The sequence below is a fragment of the Necator americanus genome, chromosome X (assembly GCF_031761385.1).
Source record: "Necator americanus strain Aroian chromosome X, whole genome shotgun sequence".
NCBI classification, from domain to species: Eukaryota; Metazoa; Nematoda; class Chromadorea; order Rhabditida; family Ancylostomatidae; genus Necator; species Necator americanus.
The window spans coordinates 18,190,710-18,206,528 of NC_087376.1; the positions used below are offsets into that span (position 1 = coordinate 18,190,710).

The window sequence follows — 15,819 nt, forward strand, 5'->3', positions numbered from 1 at the left end:
CTACTTTGATCTGTTACCGTTTGCCCTTCCCGTTTGAGGCGATCGATTACTTGCATCTTGAAGATGCGTTACTATTCGTTGGTTTCTGTGTAATTTTATTCCCAACTTCGTTGCAAAATTATCAGCTTGATTTGCTGCTTCTGTAGCTCTTGCTTCTAGCATGAATATCATTTCATTTGCTCTTGCCATGACATCAGTGACATTTGCTTCATTTTCGATTTCCTCGACTTCTATCTCAAAGTCCTTTTTGTTGCCTTTTGTTTTGGAATCATTGTATTCCATCTGCAGTTTGTCTATCAGTGACTGCAATGAGCTTCTACTCTCTTCGATAGTTTTTATAGCAGCTTTTATAAGGTTGGTTGAGGTCAGATATGCCTCAAACATCTCCTCGCCTTACCCATTCGGGTTACACTCTTCTTTGTAGAGTGAAAATTTCTCCAGAAAAAACTGGAGAGTTCTGGCGCTGCACGCGATAGGTTTTCTGTGGAAAATCAAAGACATCCATCACGATGTTGAACAGCTATGGGCTTGCTGTGGGCAGCTGAGGGACTTGCTCCACTTTTGCGGCACTTTATTTGGCACATGCGCCAGAAAATTGTGCGCGCAAGTGGAATGGCTCACGATAATTTGGAATTTTATACCCAAGACAGTAAACGGTGGCTCAATGATAATGTTCATCAAAAGAAGAGCAATGAAGTTAAGAGCGCAGAATAATTGCCGGCCTGTTCCAGCTAGTGTAAAAGCAACATTTTGTACAAGCGCGCCATCTCCTTGCCATATGATCCCCAAGGAGGGAACAGGATGGCAACAAATATTACAAATTCTTAGTTGTCGTGTTCCGAGATCGGAACAAGAGGTATGGTAGAGTTTCCGTGATTTTTGAGCTTTCAAGCTGCACTCCTCCGTTATGCTATAGACGTTCTTTATCAATTGTTTCTCCTTTCTTTTCACTTACAATCTTGTTCTCTTTAATGTCCGTTTCAATCCCTTGGGCTTTGTTCTGCTTCACTGGTACTTCTCGAAAAGAGAACGATGTCGTTGTCGAGTCAAAACGAACGTTCAAGAGGAATCTTCCATTAACACAGCTCCTCTTTTCTTGCCAAGCTTCCTTTCTTATTTTTCAGCATTTTTTTTTTATTTCCTTATCATGTCGGCGAAAGTTAGGGCAAGGGAAAGACGATGTAGCCGCCAAACATTGCTGCGTAGATGTAGCTCATGCAGTCAAAACCCTGACGGAATTCAGTTTGTTCTTGAGATTAGCCTAATCCAGTATCCTTAGTGCGCGCACAAGGATGATCTTCGTGAACACTGCATGAGACGCTCAGTTAGTTTAGGGGCGGTGGTTTCGAAGGTCCTCACTTTCCTTATAGAAAAGGTGAAGTGTGCGTTAGCATTTAATCAACAAGAGGTCGTAGGAAGGTTAATATGGCAGCGGATGGCGGAGCGCGGTTTAGGGCCGCTTCTGTCGAAATGGTGAGGGATCAACCTCTGACGGAAAGGAGGTTTTTGCATTTAGCGCTAAACATTTCGCGAAAGATAGGGATAAATATAGTGCAAAGTAGGGTCCACTAGTTGCTGAATAATGAGCTAAATTTCATGCAATACAACTTTCCACTGTTGCAGAGACAGATTTTGTTCAGGTTAGAGCAAAATTCGGTGCTTCTAACTTTGCAACTTAATTGAGAAACAAAAGTGGTAACTTTTTTTCTTATTACTGAATTTTTCTGAACTACCTTTGGAGAGAAGCAGAACGTTTATAGAGATCGGAATTTGTAGCCAAATTCTTTTTGGAATACGGTCGCGAATTTTCAACCGTGCTACAGTAGTCGTTTAACGAGAAAAGTGCGAAATCTCAATTTTTGTCAGAATGTGTATGACTTTGGGCAAAGTTCAGTAACTCAACCCTTGTTCCATGAAAACCAACTTTGTTTCGAACTCTATTTTATAGAGACTTTTTAGAATTATTTTTCAACTTTTTTTTCCTACTTTTTTTCTCTAAAAACACCTGCGAAAAGGTTTAGAAATTTGCTTTCAAAAAGAAGTTTTAGAAAGTTCTCAGCTAACGTTAAAAAAAAAACCGAGTCTAAAAATGAATATTTAACTTCATGTAGTAGTTCGAATGTTCTTTTGTCTTGAAACCTCGGCATATTCTGTCTGTGTTTTGCTATAGTGTGCCTACGAGGTTTTTAGATGGAACCTTTATTTGCCTGACGTTTCGGCTTTTTCGCCGTCTTCAGAGGCCTAAATAGAGGATGACTGGAACAATGCTACGTTTATCCCGTCAAGTGCCACACCAGCCTGGGTCAGTGTTTCGATAATCGTTCAGGGTAGTGAAAACAGAAACCTATCTACATTGAAAATGGTCTTACGTTTTGCTCCACCGGATGAGGCGCGGCTGGTTGCACGCACTTGTCAGTGTACCAGCGAATGAGTATTACTGCGTGTAGATCACCAGCGACGACATAGATTATTTGATCTACACACAGAATATCAGGCGGTTATAGGTCACAGAGTGGTACAAGTGGCAAGAACTCATTCGTTATGGACAATCATTCATTCCTATTATTCATTGAAGGGTTTCTTTTAAGAATAAAAAACGCCTCCAACGTCTTCCTTGTCGATATTTCTGTTTCGTGAGCCAGTATAACGCATTTCACATCGTAATCGTTCCCGTTGTGGGCCTCATGTCTGTGCCTTCCTAGTGGTGTTATCAAACTTTTTCGTCGTTTTCCTGCCATGTGTTCATTAATATTCACTCCAACATTCCTACCGGTCTCCCCAACGTAAGTTGTAATGCATATCAAGCACTCAATCTCATATATTACCCCATGGTGTGGCACTTGACGGGATAAACGTAGCATTGTTCCAGTCATCCTCTATTTAGGCCTCTGAAGACGGCGAAAAAGCCGAAACGTCAGGCAAATAAAGGTTCCATCTAAAAACCTCGTAGGCACACTATAGCAAAACACAAACAGAAAATTTAACTGTTTTACAGCACAAACCTTTTACAAAGCGCATCTTTATTTGTCTTTCTCAGTTTTTGTTTGCACCAAGCTATAAATGTTTGTTGAACCTAGCAAAGTCCGACTAGTCCAGCAGCCATTTCCAATCAGGGTCGGTTTTAATCGCTAATCATCCACATCCAGCTTGGGAGTCAGTGCCGTAAACATCGCAATTTGAAAAAATTACCGATAAAGTGTGTTTTTCAGTAATTTTTTTGTTTTGCAAAAATCTAGAATCTGTTGTTGTTGGCCACTTATAATCAGGTCACAGTCAAAAGCAAAAATGGGGGGTTACTAACAGGAAGCATGTGAAATACATGTAGAATGTGTCCTGTGTGGTTGCCAGGTTTCTTTTCGTGTTGCATAAATCAAGATCACACCGAGGATCAAACCCTTGAACATCCGTAATCAGTGTCAGATGAGAAAAATTGTGTCGCCGAATACACGTTGAGAACTTCCCCATGTACATATGTATTGACACACTTATAACTAATCCTTACAGTGCCCTGTCTGCGGTGTCTCTATCATACCTCTTACTTATAGCATCGTATGTTAATGTATATTATATATTTTATTTATTAAGCGCCTAACTAATGCCTTTAATTGTACTTATTATATTTACTTTTGGACTGTTATATGAGCGGTTACGTTAAAAACGATGGGAAAGAGAGTTGTTTTCGAGAAGGTACTGCACAGCGGGTCGTTTTCAGGAGATTTCTTTTCCGAACTAGACGCTTGACCCTGCATATAGATTAGAAGAGTTCTCGAGACCTTCACCGCTCCCTGTTTCTTTCTTTCTGAAGGAAAGACATCATGTGCGCCGCTAGATTGCATGGAGAGGATGGCCATCAGCATAAGAAAACTCTGCTTATATAAAATCAGGCCATGGGACTGTGGTAGTTTCCATGCTCTTGGTCGTAACTTGTTTTTTCAAGGAATGAATGAAATTTTGAACTTCACCAACGGGGATGATCGAGCTGCACACAGGAGTTGACGAACGGAAAAGGTTCAAGTTGAGCCTGTTCCAGATCGTTTCCATTTTACGACAAGGGAAGGTGCAAATTGCACCTTCTTTCACCAGAACTGTCAGTGGGTTATCATGTGCACTTCCCACAACCAATAACAGGGTTGTCACTTCGCTGCTTCTAGAGTTTTCTTCTGCCTCTAATTCGAAAGATCCTCCTGCAAGGCCGTTCTGCAATTAGTATTTGCCATTAACCGCTCAATGCGGCAGGCATTCGAGTCAAGCCTCAAGGTCGTTCTTCTCCTTGGTGTTTTTCGCATTTCCTTGGTGTTCTTCGAAAATCGTTCCAAAGTAGTCGTGAACAACTTTGATGCAGTCTCAGCACAGGCTTGCAGTCCTCTGAGCAGCAGCAGGTCGTAGTTTGACTCCTCCTTGATGTGCCAATCACCTTGAGACAAGAAGTCCTTGAGTATCGTACAATCGTAGTATGCGAGTTCCTTCCTCCTTCGAACTGAGACTTACTGAACTTTACTGAGAACGGATGTCCTTTTCCACCTTGTGGTTGAGTCGTTTTTTTTCGCTCGAAGGAGAGGGTGATAAAAACCAATACAAAAGGACTGGACCACCGAAAGGTCAAGTAGACATCACCCTGGATTGATGAGTATGTGGTTGATTTTCGCAGGAAAAAGAATGCAAAGCAAAAGGCCAAGAGCAGAAGGACCGACGTACAATAGATGAATTTGATACCCTCTGCAGACCTGAGAAACGTGGAATTTGATAACCTCTGCAGACCTGAGAAAGCCATGCAGGTCAGTGTCTCTAGACTCTGTTCTCGCGCTGTAAGTACAAAGTGTGAGACAGTCTCTATGACAAAGTCGCGCGTGTGTCGCCTTTGCCCAGGATCAAAGACATCCTGAGCGTACTTAAATTTGATCACCTCTCACCGGGCGCCATGAGCGTAGTCGGTAAGAGGTTCCACTGTGGCTCCAGCATGATCAATCGGAGGTTCGATATCACCCTAATGCTCAGCTAGTCTTTCATCCCTACGCCGGCGATAAATTGGTACCAGAATTGTGTAGGAGGACAAAAACACTGTTGGATGTTGGGGAGTTGATAAACCGAAGCGTTTACTTATGTAAAGCACTAAATCAGCACTTTTCATCAACATAAGGCGACTTTCAATATTCCATGTAATTCTCACAAATATTTTTGAAATTAATAAATTACCTGCACATCACTAACATCCTTCGTCTTACTTCCTAAGGTGAGCCGCCAATCTAACGCCGCGGGGCAGTTACCGCCACCACTCTTTTAAAACTATGACACCAATTTCACCTTACCTCACTCCTTTTTAACGCAGTGGAATCTATATCATCCTAAATCTGCTTTCGCAGCCGGCACACTAATATAATCTCGTAAGAACCATCACAGCTTATTTTGCTGCTTCCTAAAAATGACAGACCAATACGAATAAAGTCCAACTATGGAGAAAATTATCGGGCTGAACTTGAACTTGTTTCTCTGCCTAATGTTCGTAACATACAAGAACGCACAGACTAATCCCGTTATTGTGTAGCATTGTAATGCTTTACAATAGTTGGCCCAGTTCGTTTGTATTTGTGTGTCTGCGTCTTCATTCTGTGAGCTGAACTCAAGCTCGGTGCATGGGCAGGTTCTACGCCATTAAATTGTTGTGCAAGCGCCAGACAGCAGTGTAGTAAGTGGCATAGGTCCAGAAAAGTCTTCCGGAAGACTGCATTTTCGCATTTTTTTTCGTAAATCACTACATCTTCTTCCGAAAAAAATTGTTCTAATTTTAGTTCATGTAAATATTTCCTCGTTTTTTGGAACTGGGTCTCTTTGCAACATTATATGCTATCGGCTTTGGGTACCCGGAGGGCTTGACAATTTCGGCGGGTATTCTCTTCGTAGGGAGGGTCTAGCGCAATCGGTAAGAGGTTTTGCTGTCTACATGATCGATCCGCGGTTCGAATCCGCCCTAGTGCGCACCAAGCCTTTCATCTCTCTGCCGTCGAACAATTGGTACCAGAGTTGTTTGGGAGGATAAAAACGCTGACTTGATACATCGCCTAGCCCCCGCAGTTCATCGTACGGGCTAGTTGCGCGTTCGTAAACCTCAAACAATTCTGAATTGAAGTGAACGCGGCGGTGCATCATAGGCGGAGTGCTTAACGAGAGACTCCTTTTCCTTTTTGTCATTACCGGTCGCGATACGGTCCGACATCTGAGACGACAGAACCCAATGTGCTGTTCTGAGGCTGTTTACATGCTAGGTGTCAAGAGAACTTCTTGCCAAGGTAAGCAGTCCTGCCTTGCTTTCCGCTTAGCTTTCACCACGGGTCGTCGCCCAGCCCATATGGATCAGGGAGCCACTTTCTAGCTGATTATAAAATGTTTCCAATTAGGATTCGCTCTATTTCGATTTGGATCCGAAGAATGGGCAACGGAATGACAAGATCTTGTGAGAATCGTTGAGATAGGTGGCTTATGGATGCAAAAGGAAACCACCTCGCCCCTACATATATTTCGCGATGAAACCTTTTCTCTGCGAATGACGAGTTTACTGTCATTTGTCTGTCGTAAACATTCCGGAATTTGAAGCTCTCTGTAGCTCCTAGAAGGGTATGTAGATCAGCGTCTGTGGACACTGTTCTCGTGTTGTAAGAGCAACAAGGTCTGAGACGGCAATTCTGAACTCACCGGTCGTCGAGGTGCTGTCCGTACTAGACAGCAAGTTTCAGTGCGCAAGGCACTGAGACAAAGTGTGTGCTGGAATGGCAGATAAATTTTTCCTCATGTCAAGCAGTCCCGCCATAGCGAGATTAGCTTTTACAACAAGTTGTCACCAATTTTTATGGGTCAAGGAAAGGCCGCGCGACACGTTTTCTTGGATAGTGATCCTGGCTGTGGTTTATTCTCAGCTGTTCCGAAGATGTCGAGTTCCTCAGCATAGTGGGCCCTGCCAGAACGTATCTCCGCTGTATGTCGCTGCTCGACATCCGAAGAAACGATAAACTGTGGAGGAACAAAGATAGACAAACAAGACAAAGACAAAGAAAACAAAGAAAGGACACATCTAGGAAATGAGTAGAAATCATGGAGAACCTTTCCCATTACATTTTGCTGGGGGAGGGGAATTTTGTTATGAAATTGTTGACATTTTGTTACATTTTCAGAAAACTTTCTGACTTTCGAAATCAGAATCAATTGCAGTCAAATGTTGTAGTTCTGCCTTCTCTAGTACAAGGAATTTTCTTGTACACAAGTTAGTCCCTTCATGGCAACTAAACCCTGGTATGGTCGTTGTTCATGATTAAATTTCTTCGTTTCGGCAGCCCGTTTCATGATCTGTTACAGCAGAACAAGAGCAAGAAGTACACTCTTGGATTTTCCTGCAGGCATAAAGCCGTTTTTGTTTCGCGCTCAACAACCCACCACAAGGAAAGCGTCCCGTAGACTTAATCGACTTGGATCCCTCTAGTGAGACAAATCCATTTCGTGGTAATCATTTAGGAATGATTGCATGTCAATCTTGAATAGGCATACTATACATTTCGTCCCTTTGGGGGTACTTTGCATTTGGGGTGCTGCCTTACCTGTTCCTGGGTCACACTTTGCAGTTGACTCTTTACTTCGATGTGGTAGCCAAGACTGCCGAATTAAAGGTGAGTAAAAGCAATCATGGCCTGATCCAACTGCTTTTAATCGATTACCGACCAGTCAATTTACTACTAATTGTAACAGAAGGATTGTTGTCATTTTAAATATAAATATAATATAAATATAATATGAGCCAATTAAGTCGTTGAACCGCTGAGTATCTAATGAGCTCGACCGCTGGGTGGGCAGATAATAAAGAAGAATGTTATGTTGTCATACCAACTTTTCATCGCTATTTTAGTTCGGAGAACGAATATGGTCTTCTAGTGGAATGTAAGGTGACAGCCATCTTTCAATTACATTTGGAAATAAACTGTGTGACCATCGATTGACAATCTGGAACAGGTCATAACTGCGAAAGGTTGTGGCTTCCATCGGACAGTTCACCTTTTGGTTGCCTCGCCACAGTAATTGTTCAACGTGTAAGAACGGAAGCAAGTAGGCAGAGCCCAGAGCTGTTCTACATCCTGATGAAAGCAGGGCATGCCTGTCCATGATGGCCACCAGGCCTCCTAGGATTACTTTGTTAAACGGCGATTATTCGGTTTTTTTTTTTTTTGAATTTTCAATAGAGAATGTAAGATGGAGTTACTTCAGCCTGAATGCTCAGTGCAAAAGCAGAGTCCCTCATCATATTCACTCTTCAGATTTTGATGTTTTCGTATTCTTTGCGATACGTTGATACGAAGAGTACGGATCTTTCCGTAATACCCCCGTTCCTGCCTCTGTACTATCCACTCTTATCCTTTGACTGCACAGGATAGAAATACAATCGAAATTAATGGTTAGACATTGGCTCAAGGTCGCGCTGGATCGTTATTCGATTTTTTTTCTTGTGTTGGGCGCAAGAAACGCAAATTTAATGATCGTTTGTCGGCGTTCGGATGTCTTTGCCAAGATGAGTCGTCTGTGAACATACTTGAGCCTCTTGGACATGCTCGACATGCTGTTGGTCGTTGGACATGCTCGAGCTCAGGTACCGATGTCTCTTGTCTTTCCACAAGCTGTTGAAATGTTCCCTCCAGATGAGTAGGGTTGCCCCACCGACAGGTACTCCGTTAGCAGTGTTAAGGACAGGCAAGCATCTTTCCATCCTTCGGCTGTACTGTTTCAGTAGAGCATACAGTTTCTGCGGGTTCATCTCCTCTCACGCTTTCTTAATCTCCTCCACTCTTGATGTCCACTTGCTCTCGCGATAGATTTTCAGCTGATGTTGCAGCCACTACTGTGGGCGAATCACGTAGAATTGTATGTAGATCTACTTTCCGCAGATGCAAAGACGAAGTTCTTACTCAGCATTAAAACCGGGGGCGTCTTCTTTGCAGCATCTTCCTTCCTGAATACAACTGGTGGGTGACAGATTCGGTGTCTTAAGCTTTTTCCTGGTCCCTGCTCCAATGTTTACTGAGACCGGCTGGGGGGATTCCTTTCTGCATTCTTTGTCCTTCAGACCTGTCTTGTCGTTTTTGGGTTGAAGTTGAACTTCTCGGAATCGAATGCGGCGTTCCACACATCTATAGATTTTCCGGTATCCGACAGAGGGATCTTCCTTGTCAAAATGCAGTCGAATCATAGTTCAAGCTTTTCATTTCTGGTGCTACTCTTTTGGAGTTGAAGAAGTTGTAAGAAGAGAGCGTCGATAGTCTCTCTTAAATGTGGAAACAGCGATAACATTCGTCCGCTCACAAAGATCTACCAGACGACAAACATTATCCAACGTTTCCTTCGTCGGATAGCAGTATTTTCTAACCACATCGGATTGGTGTTCAAGTCCAACCTTTACCTTCGCACAAATTCCAACGTTGTCCGCTTGATGGCTGGGCCTCTTGGACTTCAGCATATCGAAGTCATCATAAAGGCGTCCTTGTGATAGTCTACAGCGGTCTACGTAGGTGCAGTGAACCCGAAGTATTTAAGAACCAATCTGAAGTCCGGCTTTAGCCGGACGCTCAGACTTGTGGTGTTCGCTTCGCTCGCCTTCACCGAGCAATAAAAATTGATAGTAGTGACATTTTCTGAAAAATTAGAATCGTTTTTCCCATCAATGCTTTTTTCATTTTTTTTCCTTGAAAAAATTTAGGCAGTTTTCATCACCTTGATCACTTTGACTCCCGTTGTTCTTCGAACTGGTCCAGCGGCGCCAGCAATTCTTCCATTTATCCCGATCGCCGGAGTCGCCCAGTGATTCCCCCTTTCGCGTGGGACACGAAGAGCATAATAACTTTCTTTGAAGGACTTCGTGAAGAAATCTGACCATCGGGTCGGCGGTCTTCCTATAGTGCGCATAATATCGAGGTGAACCCAGTCGCCCACGGCTCTGTTCCAACGGTTGTCGTTAAAGTGCATCACGTGTCCGGCCCACCATATTTTACTTTCCTTGGCAAACGCTGCGGCGTCTCTAATCTTCGATCGCTGACCTGGGATAGGACTTCGAATCCCGTCCCTCACTTGACATCCGAGAGCCATCCGTTACGTTCACTTGGCATCCGAGAGCCATCCATTACGCATGAACATCGTATTTTGCAGATTCAGCTGAGGACTGATGCATCCACTTATTTCGTTGAATTCGGTCACCATTCGTTCCGCTTAACTGATGCTAGGTGTTATCAGAACGATGTCATCAGCAAAGCGTAAATGGTGTAGCTGCAGAATGTCAACCATCACTCTCATGTCTTCTCGTTCCAGTTTTCGCACTGCGTTCTCGAGGGTGGCCCTTAATATTTTAATTGAGATTGTATCACCCTGTCGGAACCCCCTCTTCACGTCAGTGATGATATTCTTGTAGAATGGTGAAATTCTAGTCGTGAAGTTACTGTGCAACTCTCGAAGTACCTTTATGTACTGAGTAGGGACGCCTTTAGTTGTCCAAGCTTTCCATGACCGCTTCCGTCTCAACTGAGTCGAGGACCTCTCTTTAAGTCGACAAAGGTGAGACATAGCTGCATCTTGTACTCTCTCGATACTTCGATGAGTTTTGAAACAGTGTGATTGTGGTCAATCGTGCTGAAGCCTTGCGAGCTCGGACGTAAGTTCTTGGTTCCCCGCGGTTCGTGCTGCTCCACGCTGGCGTATCAGCTCAAGAGTTTCAAGAGACAGACGTCTCTTGGTGGTTTTGAAACTCTTAGCCTTCTTCGCGCAGTCGTGAAAGTGTTCAACGAGCCGGTCATATTCCTCGCCGATGTTGTCCATTGCGGAATTTTCCCAAAAGCCGGCTAGCGTAGCGAAGAGATCCCAGTTGATGATAGTTCTGGGATTTCTCTCTCTGAACTTGGCGGCCACGGAGGAGGCGATCCCGTATGGAACTTTGGTACAACAGCGACGTCCGTCAGGCAGAACCCTTTATTGACAATGATGTGGTCTATTTCATTACGGTACCCTCCACCGGGTGACTCCCACGTCCAGCATAGAGAGGAGGGCTTCTGGAATTGCGAGTTCCCATGGATGGTCTTAGTCGTTATGATGAACTCGGAGAGCCTCTCCCCCTGGTCTTCCCATTGCAGGCCGTGGGTCCCGATGTGAAGTTCCTCCGGCGTTCTTCTTGGGCCAACTTTGGCGTTGAAATCGCCAATTATACCTACCTCTTCTGCTGAGCCAGGACTGACTTATGACATCGTTGTATCCCGCACGTCGGTCCGGGGAAAAGCCTGAAATCAAGTGACTGGGAGGTGCAAGAGAGGCGGTTTGGAGTCGCCTCCAACAAATAAGCCCCACATGTCCACTCCGGGAGAACGGAAGTTCTCCCAAAAACTCATGGGACTAGAGGCTTGCAACCTGCCCATGGGTTTCAAATTTTTATGCAAAACGCAGTAATAGAAAAGAGTCTCCTGGTTCCGGAGGAAAGTCTGGTACGGTAGCGCCAGGAAGGACGGGGTTGCAGGAGTCATATAGGCTACCGAAACGGAAAAGGACTAGGATGACGATCTGTACTTATAACGCACGTACGCTTGCATCGAAAGCGGCCATCGAAGATCTTATGATGCAAGCCAAGAAGATCAAGTGCGACGTCATCGGACTGACCGAGACGAGACGACGTCACCCTCTCAACGCCGTATATGGAACTGGAGAAGAACTGTTCTTAAGAACATGCGACAGTAGAGGTGTTGGTGGAGTTGGCGTCCTCGTCAACACGAGTATGGCAAAGAACATCGACTCTTGAGTATTGCCCATGTTCGACTGTCTTTGAATCTCGGCATGTTGAAACGTAGTTTTAAATTGATTTTCCTGAGCTGTAGCCAAGATTGTTATTGATCGCCTTTATTAAACAACGGCTAACGTTTCGGCGCTATCGCCTTCGTCAGAGCCTGGAAAAATCAAAGCCATTAGTGATTTATCCTCTCAAGCGCCTCATCACCCTACAGAAAGCATCCAGACGATATGCAAACTCAAACAGCAACACATTGGTTAGTGCTTACCTCATAAGCTAGTCCTGGTAACGCAACAGACCACCACGTACCACTACTATGAGTCACAAGAGTTTTATATAGGGACCTCACGGCCCGCCCCGTAGATCAAAACCCGCGTAGGTCTTGATATGGGGATAACTCGTTTGTGATAGCAATGCACTCATCTTTCTTGTTCATTTTTGGACTTTTGGCGGTTATCCAAAAGGCCTCTAGTGTTCTGCGTGCTATGATCTCGGACTCGCAGGATAATATACGAACTTCTACCTCTACTTCGGAGTTTGGATGGTACATTACACGGTGTGCTCCAAGTGGGGTGAAGGTTTTAGATTTTACGAGTCCATCTAGATGCTCCTTGACCCTGATACACAGAGGACGTCCCGTTTCCCCTATATAATCGTCACCGCACAACCTGCACGTGATACGATACACTACTCCTGATACCATGCAATCACCCTCTCTGCCATACGGGCAAACCACGCAGTTGGGAGTTGTGCAGAGCCGATTATACGCACGATTACGTACCAGCTGACCCTTGAGGTTCGCTGGAGGTATTTCCACAACCCTCACTTCATTCTCTAGACCCGCTTTTCGTAGACAGCCCCGTACCGCTCTGCTCATATCATCAGATATAAGGTAAACAGAAAGGGATCTTTTCTGGGCTATCCACTACGTTGGATCTGCGAGACGGATGTCGTGCTTGCCGGGTAGCACCATCTCCAGCTGGGTACCCATTGGATAATGCTACTTTATTGGCCAGATTTACAAACCATGTTTTTTTCCTGGCTACTCGACGAGACTCTTGCCGCTGTCCTGTACATGTTACCTATAACAGATTTATTTCATTTTGCTGGGATGCGCTGAAAGATAGTGGATTGAGATGTTTTTGCTACTGGATTTTCGGTACCACTTAGTCTTACATTTCATTCCGCAAGTAAATGTGCACATTCAAGAAAGCCAACCAGTTGTCTATAGGTCTCTCCCTTGCGAACTTAATGTGCGGACACTGCTGATTGAGAAGATTGAAGCACGTGTCTAGTTCTGCTTGTGTTGAGCAGATGACGCAGCAATCGTCTATGTAACGATAATACAGCAGTGGTTTTCGGTCTATTATAGGCTTTTCGGTCTTGGCCATGAAAACAATGGCGAGAGTGGGTGCCAGCCTTTGTCCCATAGCTAGACCTCTAAGTTGTCGGTAGTACTGTCCTGACCATCGGAAAATAGAGCAATTCAGGCATTCATTTATCAATGTCATGATCTACCTAATGCTTAATCCATACATGTTCAATGAAGCCTGGCGCTGCGTGAGCAGTTCGTGAACAGCCTGCATCGCTACATCGTTTGAAACGTTCGTATAGAGTGACGTAACGTCAAAAGTCTCTACTACACATTCATGCTCAAACGAGGTACTGCGGAGATGTTTTAGGAAGTTGTTAGAACTGCTAAGGTGGGCAGGGACATATTTGAGCAGCTGATTTAGGTTTATGTTGAGCAGCCAGGAAATTCTATCCGTGGGGCCCCCGATACTACTAATGATAGGCCTTATTTTAAAGTAACATGGATCATCCGAAGCGAGGCCATTTTCAGAGAGCTTGTGAGTTTTGATTAGCGTGTATAGGGCTGGACATGCGGGTAAGTCGTTCTTGAGACGCGTAATAAGGTTTTTTGGTAGCCCTGCTGTTCCAGCTGTTTCTACCCAAACCTTGTTTAGGCGGCGATATTGCTTTCTAAACTCATTGGCGGAGGATGGGACATATAGACTGTCATCCTCAAGATGCTGTCTCGTTATCGTCTTGTCTAGTTCACGTGATAGAACAACAAATTCGCCTCCCTTGTCACTAACGGAGACCTTGATCTCTCCAGCTGTAATAAGTTTGCGAATCTCACGTAGGCCTCGGCGTTGCGCAACAGAGAGATTGAAATTTAGAGAGGTGAGGTGAGAGAGGTTCTTTCTTTGAGACAAAAGATCGTCTCAGAAAGGCAGACCATCCACTTTCTCCGCCGCTGCCAAGAATATCAAGTCACTCCAAACTTCATAACCAACAAGCGACTTCACGAGATAAGCGGCGTCCCCAAAGAAAGCCGGCAGATGCAGAAGATCGAGCAACAACTCCTACGTATGACATTGAAGGCAAAACAGGATCACATGTTCTCTTTGCTTAAGAAGTGTGTGTATAAAGAACATTGTTGTGAACGTTTTGTGCCGCGGAGCATTTAAAGGAGAATAGTGGGTGAGTCAAAGTCCATTTGAGATTATATTCGCTCTAGTGCTAAATCTAGACTGCAGGAAAAGTTCAGACGATTAGTAGACCATCAGCAACATCAGAAGGTTAGTAAGTCTGTTAAAGGCATCACCCCACGAATCTGAGGTGGTGCAGATTTCAGGTGGAGTGTTCGTATACGGGATGGGAGACTACGGAGAGGGAGGTGATTCCGTCCATTTCTTGCTAATTGCCGTAAAAAAACCCCGGCGAAGATGCGGCGCCGCATAAGACTGGCGCGCTCCAATCGAACCTCTTGTACAAAATGGTGCGCCAAAACGAATGAAGCCGTGTCTTCCGGGCCGTTTTTTTACGGCAATTAGGAAGAAATGGACGGAATCACCTCCCTCTCCGTAGTCTCCCATCCCGTGTACGAATACTCCACCTGAAATCTGCACCACCTCAGATTCGTGGGGTGATGCCTTTAAATCTACCTCTGTATGTGCAGATCACAACGGCACCATTGCTAATAAGAACAGTGCACAAAGTTCATTTCGTGTTTCTGTGATTGGTGATTATATCTCATGGCTCAGACTGACGCGCTATTCCGTTTTGGATCTCGGCCCTAGTTTCGCGCCTGTGCAATCAATAAATCCGGAGGTATCACGCAAAATTGTGGGCGGCCCCAAATTGGTTCATGAGAGGTTGCGACTGAGAGCAAAAGAAGAAGAGCGAAGGCAAGAGAACAGAAGAGCTGAGCGAGTATCCTATCCTCAATACCTTTCCCGCGTATAATGTATAAACCACCTGAACCCAATCCCATGGTAGACAACAAGTTTCGAGTGTTCGCAACATCGGTGTACTCCGTTTTAGAGCGTTTCTCGAAAAAACGTGTAAATTTCAATCTCTCTGTTGCGCAACGCCGAGGCCTACGTGAGATTCGCAAACTTATTACAGCTGGAGAGATCAAGGTCTCCGTTAGTGACAAGGGAGGCGAATTTGTTGTTCTATCACGTGAACTAGACAAGACGATAACGAGACAGCATCTTGAGGATGACAGTCTATATGTCCCATCCTCCGCCAATGAGTTTAGAAAGCAATATCGCCGCCTAAACAAGGTTTGGGTAGAAACAGCTGGAACAGCAGGGCTACCAAAAAACCTTATTACGCGTCTCAAGAACGACTTACCCGCATGTCCAGCCCTATACACGCTAATCAAAACTCACAAGCTCTCTGAAAATGGCCTCGCTTCGGATGATCCATGTTACTTTAAAATAAGGCCTATCATTAGTAGTATCGGGGGCCCCACGGATAGAATTTCCTGGCTGCTCAACATAAACCTAAATCAGCTGCTCAAATATGTCCCTGCCCACCTTAGCAGTTCTAACAACTTCCTAAAACATCTCCGCAGTACCTCGTTTGAGCATGAATGTGTAGTAGAGACTTTTGACGTTACGTCACTCTATACGAACGTTTCAAACGATGTAGCGATGCAGGCTGTTCACGAACTGCTCACGCAGCGCCAGGCTTCATTGAACATGTATGGATTAAGCATTAGGTAGATCATGACA

The 15,819-nt window shown here is 44.6% G+C and overlaps 7 protein-coding genes across 7 annotated transcripts; 2 read left to right on the top strand and 5 right to left on the bottom strand.

Moving 5' to 3' along the window:
• On the bottom strand, positions 1-384 carry RB195_023963 (uncharacterized protein; the record flags this gene model as incomplete). Its single annotated transcript, XM_064211587.1, has 1 exon — positions 1-384. One exon carries the CDS (start codon positions 382-384, stop codon positions 1-3), a length of 384 nt encoding a protein of 127 aa, XP_064067468.1.
• An 8,122-nt stretch (positions 385-8,506) lies between these two features.
• Positions 8,507-8,788, bottom strand: RB195_023964 (uncharacterized protein; the record flags this gene model as incomplete). Its single annotated transcript, XM_064211588.1, has 1 exon — positions 8,507-8,788. The coding sequence occupies one exon, from the start codon at positions 8,786-8,788 to the stop codon at positions 8,507-8,509; it is 282 nt and encodes a 93-aa protein (XP_064067469.1).
• Positions 8,789-9,723: 935 nt separating this feature from the next.
• On the bottom strand, positions 9,724-10,113 carry RB195_023965 (uncharacterized protein; the record flags this gene model as incomplete). Its single annotated transcript, XM_064211589.1, has 1 exon — positions 9,724-10,113. The coding sequence occupies one exon, from the start codon at positions 10,111-10,113 to the stop codon at positions 9,724-9,726; it is 390 nt and encodes a 129-aa protein (XP_064067470.1).
• Positions 10,114-10,641: 528 nt separating this feature from the next.
• On the bottom strand, positions 10,642-11,426 carry RB195_023966 (uncharacterized protein; the record flags this gene model as incomplete). The annotated part of the gene is made up of 3 exons (XM_064211590.1): positions 10,642-10,984; positions 11,226-11,291; positions 11,359-11,426. The coding sequence occupies 3 exons, from the start codon at positions 11,424-11,426 to the stop codon at positions 10,642-10,644; spliced, it is 477 nt and encodes a 158-aa protein (XP_064067471.1).
• A 134-nt stretch (positions 11,427-11,560) lies between these two features.
• On the top strand, positions 11,561-11,803 carry RB195_023967 (uncharacterized protein; the record flags this gene model as incomplete). Its single annotated transcript, XM_064211591.1, has 1 exon — positions 11,561-11,803. The coding sequence occupies one exon, from the start codon at positions 11,561-11,563 to the stop codon at positions 11,801-11,803; it is 243 nt and encodes an 80-aa protein (XP_064067472.1).
• Positions 11,804-12,963: 1,160 nt separating this feature from the next.
• On the bottom strand, positions 12,964-13,302 carry RB195_023968 (uncharacterized protein; the record flags this gene model as incomplete). Its single annotated transcript, XM_064211592.1, has 1 exon — positions 12,964-13,302. The coding sequence occupies one exon, from the start codon at positions 13,300-13,302 to the stop codon at positions 12,964-12,966; it is 339 nt and encodes a 112-aa protein (XP_064067473.1).
• A 1,740-nt stretch (positions 13,303-15,042) lies between these two features.
• On the top strand, positions 15,043-15,810 carry RB195_023969 (uncharacterized protein; the record flags this gene model as incomplete). The annotated part of the gene is made up of 1 exon (XM_064211593.1): positions 15,043-15,810. One exon carries the CDS (start codon positions 15,043-15,045, stop codon positions 15,808-15,810), a length of 768 nt encoding a protein of 255 aa, XP_064067474.1.
• Between the last annotated feature and the right edge of the window lie 9 nt (positions 15,811-15,819).